Genomic DNA, 15800 nt, shown 5'->3' with positions numbered 1-15800 from the left:
ATATAATGAATTTATTTGCAAATGCCATAAAGAATATTGGAAGCCACCTCTTTAGATCTTTTCTTTTTCCTACCTGTATTGCCTTTTCTGCTTATTTATCTTAATTCTGTTTTAATTTCACTCTCTATAAAATCATGTTTATCTTTTACTTACATGAAAATCTTTAATAATTATTTTTTTTAAAAAAACTACACACACACACATACACACAACGTATATTTACCAAGGGAAAAGACAGCAGATAAAGATAAGATAAAGACTTACTTTCTGATAGGAGCCATCAGTGGTATCAGAGATATTATTGGCACTTAAGGAGAAGATTGCCCCCCTGGCTCCCACATACAGAATTCCCTTCTCCTCTTCCAGCAAGAAGGTGGTGTAATTCTGGGCACTGCTGCTAAAATGCCTTGCATATTTCAAAGCTAGAGGAGGAAAGAAAAAACTTCTATAAACAAGAACATAGAGACATTTGAGACCTTATCCTGGGTATTATATTGCTGGACTGAAGTAATAAACCAATGAGGAATGAATTACTATGGAGCAAGCAAATTAATTCTTACATTGCTATTCCAAATATGCATAACATCTTTCAAGAAGATTTTTAAATATGATGTTAACAAATCGAGATTAGTTGCCGGTTTACTTCCAGGAGTGATTCAAGGTGCTAGTTATGACCTAAGCTAAAGGTCAACCTAGCATAGAGCTGGTAATTTGAGTGAACATTTATCTCCCGTAGGGTCTACCTGTCAGATTGAAGTTGGTGCACCACAGGTTTATTCAATTTAAAAAATATCAAAATCCAGGAAGCAGAATTTCTCTGTGTTCTGGACAGCCATAATGACCCGATATTTTTCCTGATGAAATTCTGAACAATTATCTTAAGCACTGAATACAAGATACAAGACATCACAAGCAATTACTGATTTTTAAAGTACAGGTACCATTGGAGCCATTCCTCCAAATAAGCTTTTCCAAGAACCTCAGATCATTCAGCAAGTACCCAACATCTCAATACAATCAAAAAAAGGTTCTGATGACTTATTTTACATAGACAGTCACTAGACTCAAGAATTATTGCTCACAAACATTTCGATTCATGTATTTTTTTAAGCAATTTTATTGATTTTGTATGTTTCTTTTTCTTAACAATGGTTCCTCTCCATTTTATGTCTGTGCCATTGAAAGGAAAAAGCTTTCAAGTCTTCAAGTGAATAAATGCTTTACAATAAAGCTTCAAAGAGATATTGACTGGTTAACCTGTTAAATTTTTGCAGCAAAAAAAGCTTGTGGTACCACAGCAATTAATACATTTATTACTCCTTAAGGTTTTGCAGATCACTGAACTGAGTCCTAAGAAAGCAGCGTTATAGACACAGACAGCCAAAAATACACAAATATACTTAAACAAGAGCTGCTGGGGTGGGGGTAGGGGAATAGAATGAAAGGAAGGGGAATGTTGGAAAGAGAAGTGAGAGACAAAATAGACCATGGCTGTTAACAATGTGATACTGTAGTTAGGTGCGACACAAACATCCTTGTATTAATGAGCTGGCTAACTGTGTGATTAAAGACTGCTGTTTAATCTGTAAGAAATGGTGCTAAATATCCTCATAAATTGTAAATCAACAGTTTTGTAATCTAAATTGATCTTTCTCATTCCTCTGCTCTATTAGTGATAGCACGTTCAGAGGAGCTTTCCTTTTGGTCTTTGAATGTTCCCATTTCTGCATATATCATCCTGAAGGAAGAGTAAGTGCCTGTTCCCTGATGTGGGAGTGTTCTTGGGTTTGATGATAAAACTGCCAGAAGAGATGAGGGAGCTGGCATCTAGATCTGAAACAGGATTTGAGTCCCATGTCTTGGATGTGATCTGTTATGGATTAATAATTGTTCCAGGCTGGGTGAATGTCTGCAAGCAAGTATAAGCTTACCACCTAAAGTCTTTGAAAGGAAAACATCATCATCCAGGATGGGCTGTTGATCACAGTTATTTGAGTTATTTCAGCCTCCCCATAAATATGTTGTTTCCTCAATCACTAAAAGTGCCCATCTTATACACGTCTATTATACAGTATTGTGCCTGCTGCTAAGAATTTGGTTACATGGTTGCAGCATAAAGAAACCATGCAGGTTTTCATATGCTTCACTGTTTTCTAAAGAAACACTTTACAATGATTGAAAAAAATCTGAATATGTGATTATACATAACAAAGGAATGGAGGTCACTTGTTATTTTGCTGCATAATTTACTTCACAGGATTGTTGCAAGGATTATAATAGAGGAGGCTAATATGTGTGCCGCCTTGAACTCCAAGTAGGATATGTGAAATAATATATGTAAATTCTAAGCCAAAAATTAAGAAAAATTGTGATTTAAAAAATCAAATGCACAGACTTTAAAATGATTCGTTTTCACACAAAATCAAATCCCGTACGTTTGATATTGATATGCTGCAGAAGCATTGCAGTTTGGCTACCTTTAATAGTTACTCTATATATCCTTAATCAGGAGTTAATTTTGTTAGAACTTATAGAACTCAATTTTAAGCAGATTCACCCATTATTAACCATGATTTGATGTCTAATCCATGATGGCTAGCTTGAAAATAATACAGGTAGTCCTCAACTTATAACAATTCATTTAGTGACTGCTGGAAGTTACAATGGCACTGACAAAAATGAGATATGAGCATTTTTCACACTTATAACTATTGTAGCATCCCCATGGTCAAAATTCAGATGATTGGCAACTGGCTCATATTTATGATGAGCCAGTTATCCTGGGGTCATGTGATCATCTTTTGTGGCCTTCTGACAAGCAGTTACTTCTGACAAGCAGTCACAAGACAGAGCCATTTAACAACCATGTTACTAACTTAACAGCTACACCGATTCACTTAACAACTGTGGCACGAAATGTTGTAAAATGGGGCAAAATTCACTTAACAACTGTTTCACTTAGCAACAGAAATTTTGCACTCAATTGGGGTCGTAGGTCAAGGACTACCTGTACAAAACTTCAAACCATCTATATTATTGGCTTAGTATGAGACCAATTTGAAAAATGACATGACCTGGATTATGACATCAATTTAAATAAACACCTCATTTATTTATTCATTACAAAAAGAGTGGGTCTTGCAGTAGGATTCATAAAATTGATAAAAAATTAAACTTCACCTGCTCACAACCTTCCAATTCAATAGGAAAAAGGAATATGGTACCCCCAAAAAACCACAGGTAAAACTAGTAATTGCTGTAAAGTTATTAGTATTTAGACTGTTGCAATTTGTCTGCAAAACTATCACTAGATGACCACTAGATAGAAGCAAAGAGTTTTCCATTTCTCTTGGTTGCTATACAGTAATAATCTGGATGTTTGTAGCCTCAATATGGTAGTTCTAATAATATTGTTATCTTTTATTAGATGGAACAGAAACTGTTAAAAATGAAAAGGAGCTGATAACTAATGACAGGCAAAAGGCATGGTTTTTTACCACTTTCTGGAGAGAAGAATATGATTCTCTTACCAAAGCTTTATTTAACATTAAGCTATCAAAACTTGCATTGATATTGATATTCCAAGTGCAATGATCCCAATTTTACCCATTGCTAAAAACTTAACTGATTGGTCATTTTTAATCTTTCCCACCAAAATAGTGTTGAGGAGAAACTATGTGAAAAGGCTGAATTCTTCACCTGCCAGTCAGTTACCGTAATGAATATTTAAACTGAACTGAATAGGACGAGATTTATTGTGGAGGGGAGAAGTCAATAAAAATAGATTAAATATAGAAAAAAGCAAAAATCTTGAAAAATTCCTCCACTAGGCAGTATGCCAGAAAATTGTTGATTGCTCATTTCAAACTCCTCCCAGGTACTGACCTAGAATTAGTTGCTATTAAGAACTTGGAAAGAAGTCCAGAAGTCGTGCTTGATTTGGTCTTTTTTGGTTATCTAATTTTAATAGTTAAAACTCTAACCCTCAATATTTTTAGCTGATTCACTAATTGATCTCCATCAGTTCTGTGAATTTTGTTCTGCCATCAGTTGTATCATGTAACCATAGCAACCTCTGCCCAAGACAGATTAACATTTTTCCTAGTAGAATGATGTCAATCTTTAGTAGATCCTGATTCTTTTAACATTTCTTTTTTTCCTACCTACACTGCTTTTTTTCTAATATGCTCTGTGAATTCACCTAATAATGGCATGCAAACTATGGTTTATGGCTTAGCTCATACACCACTTAACTATAGTTTACTAATTAGTGTAAATTGTGAAGCCAGCTATTATGAAGCAGCTTCACTTAATCCAATGAGGTGTTTCTGACTTCTGAAGATAAGCTATGAATTATAAATCAACGCTAACCATGTAGCAACTGTTCATCTTGAGACATTTCTCCTTTCTTCAGAATCAACAAAAAAAAATTCCATAAGATAGAAATCTAAGAAATCTATCCAGTACTAATGTAGGGACAATACTTAGATTAGAATTACTTAAACAAGAATGTGATTTAGATTATCGGGTTCTGAGTGCCAGACAGCCTGGGATTCTTCCGCAGGTACTCATAAAATAGGTGAAGTTTCAGAGGAACAAATAAAAATGAGAGATAAAAAGTTAATATGTAAAGTTAAAATCTAGAATAAAAACCACTGAGGCCACCAAACTTAGATCAATATTCAAGACAATAGGTAGAAAAGAGAAACAAGGACTAAGCAACTTTCTAGAATATGTTCTAGAAATAATTTCCCTCAAGTTGAAGTCATTTTGAAACTTAAAGTGTTAGGAGAAGTCCTTGGAGTCAACCACCTTGATGTCTACCAGAGTCACAATATGAACAGAATACCAGAAGCAAACCATGAATTTCTCTGAGTACAAACACATATATGGTCATGACATTCTACATTTCAGTTTTCCCAATTGAACTCTTGCTAATGGCTTAGAGTATAAATCCATTATCTGCAGTCATAATTGGGTAGCATATCCACTTAATTTTAGTTTAGCCCCTCAAGGGTTATGTTTTATGGCACCCTTTCAAAACTTGGGATTTTTCAGGTGGAGCTACAATTCCCATGCCATATTCAGTCAGCATGTTACTATGTTGACTGCAATGATGGAGTTATCCTTCTATGCATCTTCAGGATGTTAGGTTAAGAATGTTGTTCTCTACAATATGAATTAAAACTAATCAAGAGATGGTTCTTCTTATCAAGAGTGTTTTTCAATTGGAAATTTGAGTTTCAGAAATTTTCAGTGGGTAGGTAGGTGAATGAAAGGTAGAAAACTGAATTAGTATATGATTGCCTTAGAAAATAAATCTCTATTTCCTAGGACAGCATCAGAAGAAATATTAAGCAATATAAAATATACTAAGGTACCTCTAACTTGCAAACCAAAATAGATTTAACTTCTTCTAGTTATATTATACTGCTTTCAACAAAAGCACTTCTTTTTGACAGGAAACAGTAAGGTATCTGCATACCATCTGCTTTTATAGAAGAACTGAAAACATATGTTAGAACTACAGGCACAAATTTTGTTTGTCTTATAACTGAACTATTTTGTTCAATTCTACATGTGTAAAGCTATATCCAGTAATACCTTTCAACAATCATCTTGGCCTCCTCTTCTAAGAAAGGAAAGAAAAATCCCTTGAGATAAATAAGAAAGAAACAATCATCTTGATTGGAACACAAAAACCTTTGGGAGTCAGCTACCTGCATAATGTGCTATTTATATCATCTAATGTAACCTCCTTCTCAGGCTCTTGTCAGAAAGCAGCTCATACCAGCACTGGCAGTCTAGGAAATAGTTTGAAATCAGAGGGGGTTAGATTAAAAACAAAAAAACAATTCTCCAGACTAGCTTCCATCTGTGAGCTTTCCAAGTAATTCCAAAAATTCATTTCACAATCACCTTTCATAAATGTAAACAGTATTTATTGGAAAGGAAGAACTTTTCCATTGCTCACCAATATATAACTTCTGATACTTATACTGTAATGAGGAACATAAGAAATTATTTGGGCAAGCAAGATAACCCTGCACAAAATATTGGAAGTTAGTTATTGGATGCCATGTATTTAGTTCACCAGCATTAATAGTACAGTGTTGGTAGAAATTTTCTAATATCTAGAATATGGAATTCAGACCACTTTGAATAGTTTCCCTGATATAAAAACTAGAGATATCTAATTCAGAAATTAGGACTGCAGCCAAAGTATCCAGTGCTGGCAGTAATAGTGGCTAGAGTTCAGGAACATCTGCAAGATCATAGTTTCCCATCATTAATTTACAGAACAGAACAACAGAGCAGAAAGAGATCCTGGAAGTCTTCTAATCCAACTACCTGCTCAGCCAAAAAACCCCATACCATCTACATCAGGGGTGTCAAACTGGTGGCTCATGGGCCTCATGCGTTACACACAGGCCACGCCCACCCCAGCTCTGTGAAGGGGAAAAAATGTCACGATACGTCATGTGACATCAATGTGATGCGGCGAGTTTGATTCCCATGATCTAGATGCAGCCTTTATAGAAAACCATGTTCTAAGATTCTGCACGCTTTCCAATCTGACGCCTTTCAGATATATTCAATCATAGGTTAACAATTCCAAGTTGACATGGCCTTTGATCATTTTGCATAGAAATTCTAAACATTTGTCTAACATATGAGAAAGGTAGTAATTTAAGAAAGTGCTCCAAACAACATACTTCTGCTTATGTGCATGTACTATTAAGGCAAATGCAAATGACACATAAATAGTCTTAATGCACCAAATGGCTACATAATACATTTTTGTACCTTGATGATGTCATCCACCTTCCTAGAACAAATACATTTCCTGAACAAAGCTCAAACACTGGAGAGAGACACCTTGTTGTGCTGCAGCCCTAACAAAGAGGGATCAGATCAGTAACAGATGGCAGATACCTGCCTTTGAAATACCATTGCTGAACAACAACGCAGAGCTTTAGGATGAGTCTCAGCAGAGAGAATTGTAGTACTAACGTTCCTTTCACCCAAGAGAATGTTAGTTCTAATTGTGAAAGAGAACATGATTCAAGGCCAGCAATTAACCTCATTGGTCTCTTGAGATACCATGAAGAAAGGTGACATTCACATTGGATGGCTTTCTGCTAGACGCCATTTCCTGGCTGCTTTCTCACTCGTTTGATACCATTCTTCTCAAGGTTGCCAAGCTTACTAAATCTATTGATCAGGTGTATCATTCCATTACCAAGTGTTCTGCAACACGTTTCATTTGTTTTAAAAACAAACTTGGAGAAATTTGCATGTGTGCATAAAACTGTTTCTTGGAACTCAGGGCCATTTAATGACTACTGGATATTAATTATAAAATATGCCATTATGAATGTCAGTAACCACAACACAGATAATGCTGGGGAATCAAGATTGAAATTAAGGCTAATATTTTTGCGATTTGCAGGTGTCCCCTCATGACAGCTTTATCAGTGGTGCGTTTCAAAAGTTTACCACCAGTTTGGTGGGTGTGGTTTGGTGGGTGCAAGCAGGCGTGCCAAACTTGCACTTTGCGCAGGCACAGAGGCTTTCTGACTCACCTCCTGCAATCCTGCACTCTCCCTGTCGCTTCAGCAGCTGTGCCGCACAAAGCAGCTGTGCTTCAAAAGCAGGGAATAAGGGTCAGTATAGGCGCCCAGGTTTGTGGGTGGCCCAACAGGAAAGCGTTGGAGAGAACTGGTTCAGTACGCCAGAACCAGGCCAAACCGGTAGAATACCACCACTAATCTTCATTCTGCCACATCCCTAAAAGACTGCCTTCATCTCATCTTCAGCCATGTGGAATATATCCTTAGATTGTGGTTGGCCATGATGGTACTGTTTTCCACTTAAACCAATAGCAACCACCAACACTTTCAGAATACATTTAGAATGTATTGCATTTTCATTACCTATGCTGACAGCCCAATTCTTTGCCTTAAGCTGGAAGGAGGAGGCAGGGGGAGAGAGCACAGCTAGTTGACAGCTGCTAGCAATTCCCTGTAGCTGCTGAATAGCTTGATTGAGGAACAGTGGGGTGAAGTGGGTTTGAGCTTAACTGGGCAGCTTCGCTACTTCCCAAACTGGTAGAGACAGAAAGTTAACTTCCTCAAAACCAGCAAGAAAGCCAGCTGTCTCTCTTTACCACACAGCTCCTAGATCCACTCATCACTTACAAAGTTCTGTCTTTCACCTGAACCACCACTTTTCCAGAAATCTATTTACCTGCTTCCCCTGCCTCAGTTAAATTCAGAGGGAAGGGGCGTTGGTTCTTACCTGATACGCTTCTTTTCGTAGAGCTGCAGAGAGTGTCCAGGTTGGGAGGTGCTCCAGTCTCGGCTCTCACAGGCTGAGCTTGAAATTGAGGAACGCCTCTCACCATCACGTGGTCCTCTGGGCGCTCCCCAGTTTTGCGAAGATGAGAAGGAAGGCCCTGTTCTCATCCTAACTAAAGATTATTAGTTTGCTTGGTCGAACAGCGAGGTTCCCCACCAGACGGACTAATGGGTGGGGCTGGACACTCTCTGCAGCTCTACGAAAAGAAGCGTATCAGGTAAGAACCAACGCCCCTTTTCCATAGAGCTGCTCCGAGTGTCCAGGTTGTGACATACCAAAGCTTGGCGAGTCCTGCGGGCGGGCTCCCGTCTGGGGCAGAACCTCCCCTGGAATCTCGAGGACCCGCTGAAGGACCCGCCTGTCAAAGGAAGCCTCGGCGGATGCAAAAACATCAATCTTATAATGCTCGACGAAGGAAGATGGAGATGCCCAGGTGACAGCCCTATAGATGTCGAGTATAGAGGCTTGCGTGGCCCATGCGGCAGAAGTAGCCGCACTTCTAGTGGAGTGGACGGTGATGCCCATGGAAACGGGGAGGGGTTGTGCCTGGTAGGCTTTGGCGATGGCGGCCCTAATCCAGCGGCCCACGGTTGTGGGCGTCACCTTGTGACCGAGAGAAACAGGTTGGACGGACACAAAGAAGGCCTCTGACCTGCGAAGAGGCTGGGTGCGTTTGATATACACTCTCAAGGCACGCCTTACATCAAGGGAATGCCAATGTCTCTCCCTCTCTTGGGGCCGAAGTTAGGTAGTATGAGCTCCTGAGCTCTGGGAAAACTGAATTTATTTTAGGAAAGGAGGTGGGGTCGGGGCGGAGGACGACTCTATCAGAGTGAAAAACGCAAGATCCTGCTTAATGGAAAAAAGGCTGCCATCACTGCGCTGCTGAGGTAGGGTCCAATTTAAATGAAAGAATTCCGAAGAGAAAAACTGCTGAAATGTGCTGAACGACCAGAGTGAGAGAAACAAACAGCCTGACTGCCACGAGGCTGAGCTAAAAACTGGGGAGCGCCCAGAGGACCACGTGATGGTGAGAGGCGTTCCTCAATTTCAAGCTCAGCCTGTGAGAGCCGAGACTGGAGCACCTCCCAACCTGGACACTCGGAGCAGCTCTATGGAAAAGATACAGGTGCTATTCTTTTAACATACCTAACCAAGTCAAGTACGTATTCCTGCGAGCAGTTTTGACAAACCAGAATCAAACTGGGTCAAAAACCATACTTTGGGGCAAACAGAACCCCCCATGTTTTATTGGTCTCCCAAGATTTCTTGGAGAAGGAGAATATTAGCAAGGTTTCATGACATCACTAGACCCTTTTCTATTGAGCAGGTAGACAGCAGTAGATGCAGAGTGGGTATTGCATTCCATTAGTGCTTGGGAGGTTGTTATATAGTGCCAGGCTTTGGTAGTGAGTTCTGTAACGGAGACGCTTGTTTTTTCAACTGTTACTTTTCTCCAACAATTTTTCTTGAAAGACTCTATGTGCAAAATATGAGTAACTTGATTCGACATTCTCCCAACCCAGCTGACTCAAGGGAATTTAATCCTGCACTAGAGCAAATCTATTTTGGGGCTACTTTTAACTCCCTTGTGGTTAGTTGATTGGATTAATTGACTCATTTTCAATGCTCCTGACCCAAATATGCCCATTTTTGGATCAAGGTCAATATAAGAGAACAGTTCTCATGAGGTTATTTCAGCAAAGCTAGCCAGGAAGCCTCCAAAGTTAGAAAAATCTGCAGTAGATGTATTAACATTTGTCACCTCACTACAATGGTTGAAAAGGATTAACAAGAATTTTAGGGTACCTTGAGAATGAGGGTTGGTTGGTTTCCAACATCCTTAGAACTGGTAGCACAACTGCAATTTTGAAAACCTGTTGGCCCTCTCAAAAAAGAAAACCCAGCTTCTGCAGTCTTCCCAATCACTAAATGACTGCCACAGGAGGCATAACCACCTTCACAGTACCTATGGAACAGTAAGCAACCTGTCATCCCCTTTATCTGTTGCAAGTGGGATGGTTGCTACTAGAGTGGTGAAATCTTTCAAAAGGAGGATGTTTCAGTATGAAGGGGGGCACCTCTAGCTTCTTTTTTCTTTATATTTAAGCAGTGGGGCCTTTTGCCAGGCTTTTCCATTGGCTTCTTAAGTGCTCTTGGCTATCTTCACCTACTGTATGTCTGCATGCACAGCCAGTTTTGCTCTTTTTTCAGACACAGATGCAGCCAGGTGGCCTAAAAAGCTGCTTTAATAATTCAAAAAAATATATATTTGGTGTTTGCTCAGGGGTGGGATTCAACTGGTGTTACTAGCGGTTCGGTGATTACATTTTGCGCACGTGTGCAATACAACTAAAGCTGTGCTGCCCGCACAGCTGATATGCGCTGGGCATGAGTGCATAGTGTTTGAAAAAGCTGCTTTTTAACTGCTTTTTCAACCTCAGTTGTGCTGTGCAAAGCAGCTGAGGTTGAAAAAGCAGGAAATAAAGGTCAGGTAAGAGCCCAGGTGGGCAGGTGGGCTGAACAGCAGCCCACCTCTGTTCTTCAGAGCTACCGGTTCTATAGAGCCAGGCAGAACCGATAGTGCTCCTAGGCATCATAAATATATATTTCAACAAATGTGTACTTCCCTATCTCTTGTGTTTGTAAGTTTAATACTTTTATATATAAGAGACCAGCAAGAGGTACAGTTCTCTTTTTTCCTAAATAGGCCATACTCTAACCCTTGGGCACAGCCATTAAGATTCCAATAATCTGAGTGGTATCTTCTTGGTGTGCTGGAAAGCAGGCACAAGGTATTTTCCATTTCTACAGCTGGTAATATGGAACAGATAATAATAATAATAATAATAATAATAATAATAATAATAATAATAATACCGCCTATTCACCATGGCAACTCAAGGCGGCTTACAGAATAGAAAACCACATTTAAATAAAAACTAAAAAAGAATCAAATAAATTAATATAGTACAATATAACAAAATTACCCCCAACTCCCACCCGCCCCACCCCGGCAACAGCAGATCACACGAGCCATTTAATGGGCTCCATCCTGCTCTGGGTTCCCCAGGCCCGCTGGCAGAACTAGATCTTCAGCGCTTTCCGGAAGAGTATTAGAGTGGGGGCCGTTAGATGCAAAGGGCCACAAGGATTCCCCTTTGCAAATAAAGCCCCAAGACGCAGCTGCTCTCTATGAAAAATATGTCTTGAATAAACAGTTCAGTTGGAAGCTGGATAAAATCCTAGTTTAGCTCAGGACTAAAGTAGCTTTTCTTCTATTTGTACAAAGCAGAAATTATATGTTTTCTTGTAAGAGAGTTTTGCAGACATAAGGGATAAAAACAGTTACTTATATTTTTATAAGCTATCCTAGTGCTCACAAAACCCTGACCTGAAAAAAAGCTGACCAATCTAAACTGAATTAATTTCCAGTGAAAGTGTATAGGACCAAAGTGAAATTATAGTACAAATTATAGACATCGTTTGATTACCATGTTTTATTTCACTTTCAGAAATGGCAAGTGGCTTAGCCTCAGGTGATATTAGCTGTATACTGTCTCAGGCAAAAATTAAACCCAGATGGCATTTCAGCAAGATGAAAAAATAGATAGCGATTAAGCAATGTTGCTAATCAACTTCACTCTCTATAAATGCCCCACTGCTCTGAACATCCCTCCGTCATCTGTGTGATCTGATGTAAAGTGAAATATCTTTATATATATTTTTAATGCTAGTAAAGCTTCCCTAAAGCTTAATCAACCTTACAGATAGCACCCAATTAGCAAAGGCAGTTCTGCAGAAGAAAAGTCAAAATATGTTAATTCAGAGTGTGAGGTGAGAGGGAAGGATATATGCCTGTATGTCCACCACCATTTAAAAGGGGTTTTCTTTTATCATTAATAATAGCAAGGATAACAAAGGAAAATGAAAAAAATAAATAAATTTAATTGTCTATTTTCTGAATAACTAATATGACTGCTTCCACATACAGGTAGTCCTCATTTAGCAACCTCAATTGGGGCTGGCAAATTGGTTAATAAGCAGAGCAGTCACTAAGTCAAACCGTAACAGCACTTATGAGTTTATTTCAGCTTTTCTTCCCTTTAGACCTGCAAAGGTCACAAATGCAAGGATTGGTCAGTTACCTTTCCATCATTACAAATTACACATCCAAACGTTTTAGATTTTGATAATATTGCAAGATATAAAGATCTATTACATGAAACCGGAGAGTTCAAGGGTAGGAATCGAATACAAATTCAAGGAAAAGAGATAGCATGGTGGCCCTATGAGCAGATACAAACGCATTACAAAAAAGATAAAGAACAATTTGGTTTTAATATGACCTACAAAGAATTAGATAAGATTTGGCATGGAGAGGAAAGGAAATTTATTAGTAAAATATATAAATATCTATTGAATTATAAATTAAAAGAAGAAACAGTCAAGGAGTGTATGATAATTTGGGCAAAAAATGTGGGCCACAGTATTGAAATTAGACAAGTGGAAACTTATTTGGGAAATAAATTACAAAGTATGTCAGCCTCATACAAAGAGAATCTCTATAAAATGGTGTATTGTTGGCACTTGCCACCCGCGAGACTGGCTAAAATGTTCTCAAGCCTCCCCCCAAACTGTTGGAAGTGTAACTGCATCCAGGGAACATACTTTCATATGTGGTAGACATGTCCATATGCCCAGAAGGTTTGGAAAAATATCAAAAATTGGATTCTAAATATAACTAAACAAGATGTAAAACTTGAACCCGAAACCTTTTTGCTGGGTATGATAGACTCAAAAATAGAAAAAAAAATCAATATTTAATCTTGCACATTATAACGGCAGCCAGAATAAGTTACGCTCAAAATTGGAAACTGTCTATTGTCCCTTCAGAGGAGATGGTCATTAAAAAAATTCACAAGTGTGCAGAGATGGACAGCCTAACCAAATTACTAAAAAACAACAGATAGCGAATACTACAAAGTTTGGAACCGTTGGTATGAATGGTTAAAGAAAAAGCAACATTTGACAACTGAATAAGTTATGAAACTATGAAGGATGTGCGTTTAATCAGAAAGTATTCTGTGAAAATAAAACATTAAAAGAAGGAGGAAGGTATTGTAATAAGGTAGACCACATCAGTGTTATGGGGTAAAAGAAAAGTGTAACCAATGCTCAATACCTTCGGGCATTTTCCCACGTCATTACAGTTGTGCTTTTAAAGTTGTAGCAACGTTTCGGCAGAATCTCATTTGCCATCATCAGGCTTCTGTATTGTGTTTGTCTGTGAGTCAGACTTTTACTGACTTTTACACAGACGAACACAATACAGAAGCCTGATGATGGCAGATGAGATTCTGCCGAAACGTTGCTACAACTTTAAAAGCACAACTATAATGATGTGGGAAAATACCCGAACAAACAAACAAAGCTGAATACCATACATGTAAGTACCCGCGAAAACTTAAGAAAACAAATATATATATGTTTTTAAATGTTTTAAATATATGAAACTTAAATAAACTTTATTAAAATAAAAAATAAAAAAGTTACCTTTCCATCACTGTTGTAACTTCTAAGCATCACTACCAAGGCAGTCTATCTTGCACCGCCTGTATTTAATGTATTTACTGGTTGTGGTCTCTTTCAAAAACTATTCTTTTTTATAATTTAGAACACCCACAAAAATAACTATTTCTTAACCTATTACTAACAAACTATTCAATGCACCGATGAACATTTTCCTAGGAAATACTTTTACTGCCATCTTTCTTATGAGTATCTTATGAGTATCTGAAGAAGAGCTCTGTGCAGTTCCTAAGCATGCACACTCTTGGCACAAGCAAGTGGAACAGAAGGAATAGATTGTTTTCTTGTATTCTTGCAAGGATGGCACTGAGCTGCAGCAGGCATGACTCAATGTCATTCTGCTAATCTTTTCACTCAGCCTTTTGAAAAAGCAGCATAGGCACACATCCTTTTGAGCCTCAGGGGAACTGGATGGTTTCCTTAATGTAAAGGCAAGTATACCTCCTATGAAAAGACAAATACAGTATCTCTGCCCTCTGCCTACAGCAAAAGATGGCTACAGGGCAAGTTAAAAGCTTCTAGTGTATCAGTTAACCAGAACAAAGAGATTCATAAATCACCCAGGGCATGCAATGCAGTTGGCAGTGTTAGGGTTTTTTTTAGAACAATCCCACAACATGAAAGGAATTGAAAAGAGGTTGCTTTCTTTTCTAAAATAGAGCAGAGGTGGAGGCCTTCACTGAGCAGAGCTACCTTTTGAGGAAATGTTATAGCCAATGTATTGCTTTATATAATATTTTGCATCTACAAATTGTCTTAGAAAATATCATGGAATGGGGCACAACTTTACCCTATCAAAAAACCCCACCCCCACCAAGGACTTTTTCTTACCTGCACTTAACTATGGTGAGTTCTTTTTTCTACCATGTTCCAATGATGCTGCCATCCCTTCATTATAAGCTCATGAGAAACAAGCTTAAGTCATCCAAAGATGCACCAGTGTTAAAATTGCATTTCTCCCCCTTATTCAAGAATAGCCTCCTGATGAATAAATTCAGCCTTAATTTATCACCTGCTACTATTTTGGAAGGAATTCAGGTGAATTAAAACACAGGCAGCAAAGGCAGGATAAGGATCAGTCATGAGGAGAGCAGATTTCATGGCAGAACAGTTTTTCTGCCAGTTTGAGGGCAGATGGGGAACATGTCAACCCAGCCATGGAGAAAGGCCTTTTTTTTTTTATTAGAATTCCTAACCAATCCAAACTTAAGTGAGGAGTAATAGCTTTCCTGTTTTAACATAATTTCTGGAGGTAGCACATTATTTTTTATCTCTACATGCTAGGAATACCATTAACATTTACTGTCCACAACTATCTAGTATATTCCCTCTACAGGATAACAGCCCAGGGGTTACTCAACTGACTATACTGGGTTTTTTTTTCTTTCTGATTTTTATCTTGGGACCTGAAAACTTGCAAACTTATTTTTTATCAGTTGAATTGACAGCAAGAGCAATACCACTTCACAGTGCCTTTACAGCATTCTCTAAGCAGTTTACAGAGTCAGCATATTGCCCCCAACAATCTGGGTCCTCATTTTACCCACTTCGGAAGGATGGAAGGCTGAGTCAACCTTGAGCCTGGTGAGATTTGAACTGCCAAACTGCAGTCAGCCAGCAGTCAGCAGAAGTAGCCTGCAGTACTGCATTCTAACCACTGCTCCACCGTGGCTTGTAAACTTGATAGAAACTTTACTGTGGGTTTCAGGGTTTTTTGCCTTGAACCAGCATCAGCTATTATTGTAGGGTTTTTTTTTTCAGAAGCAAAGGGTGTGTGTTCCATTTGGACAGAATAATTAATACATGGCAGATTTATTTCTGGAGATCCTTATATCTATCCTCATAAA

General features: G+C 38.5%; 1 protein-coding gene across 4 annotated transcripts in view; it reads right to left on the bottom strand.

Annotated features, from left to right (window-relative positions):
- The window catches only part of SEMA4G (semaphorin 4G), a 111779-nt gene that overhangs the window by 26701 nt on the left and 69278 nt on the right, over positions 1-15800 (bottom strand). For all 4 annotated transcript variants that reach the window (XM_026704675.2, XM_026704676.2, XM_026704677.2 and 1 more), the window contains exon 4: positions 265-422. In XM_026704675.2, coding sequence (XP_026560460.1) covers positions 265-422 — 158 coding nt within the window. The remainder of the gene's footprint in view (positions 1-264; positions 423-15800) is intronic.

This window comes from Pseudonaja textilis, chromosome 4 (assembly GCF_049901715.1).
Source record: "Pseudonaja textilis isolate UNSWEBS1 chromosome 4, rPseTex1.2, whole genome shotgun sequence".
Lineage (NCBI taxonomy): Eukaryota > Metazoa > Chordata > Lepidosauria > Squamata > Elapidae > Pseudonaja > Pseudonaja textilis.
This window is presented reverse-complemented; position numbering and strand designations above follow the sequence as displayed.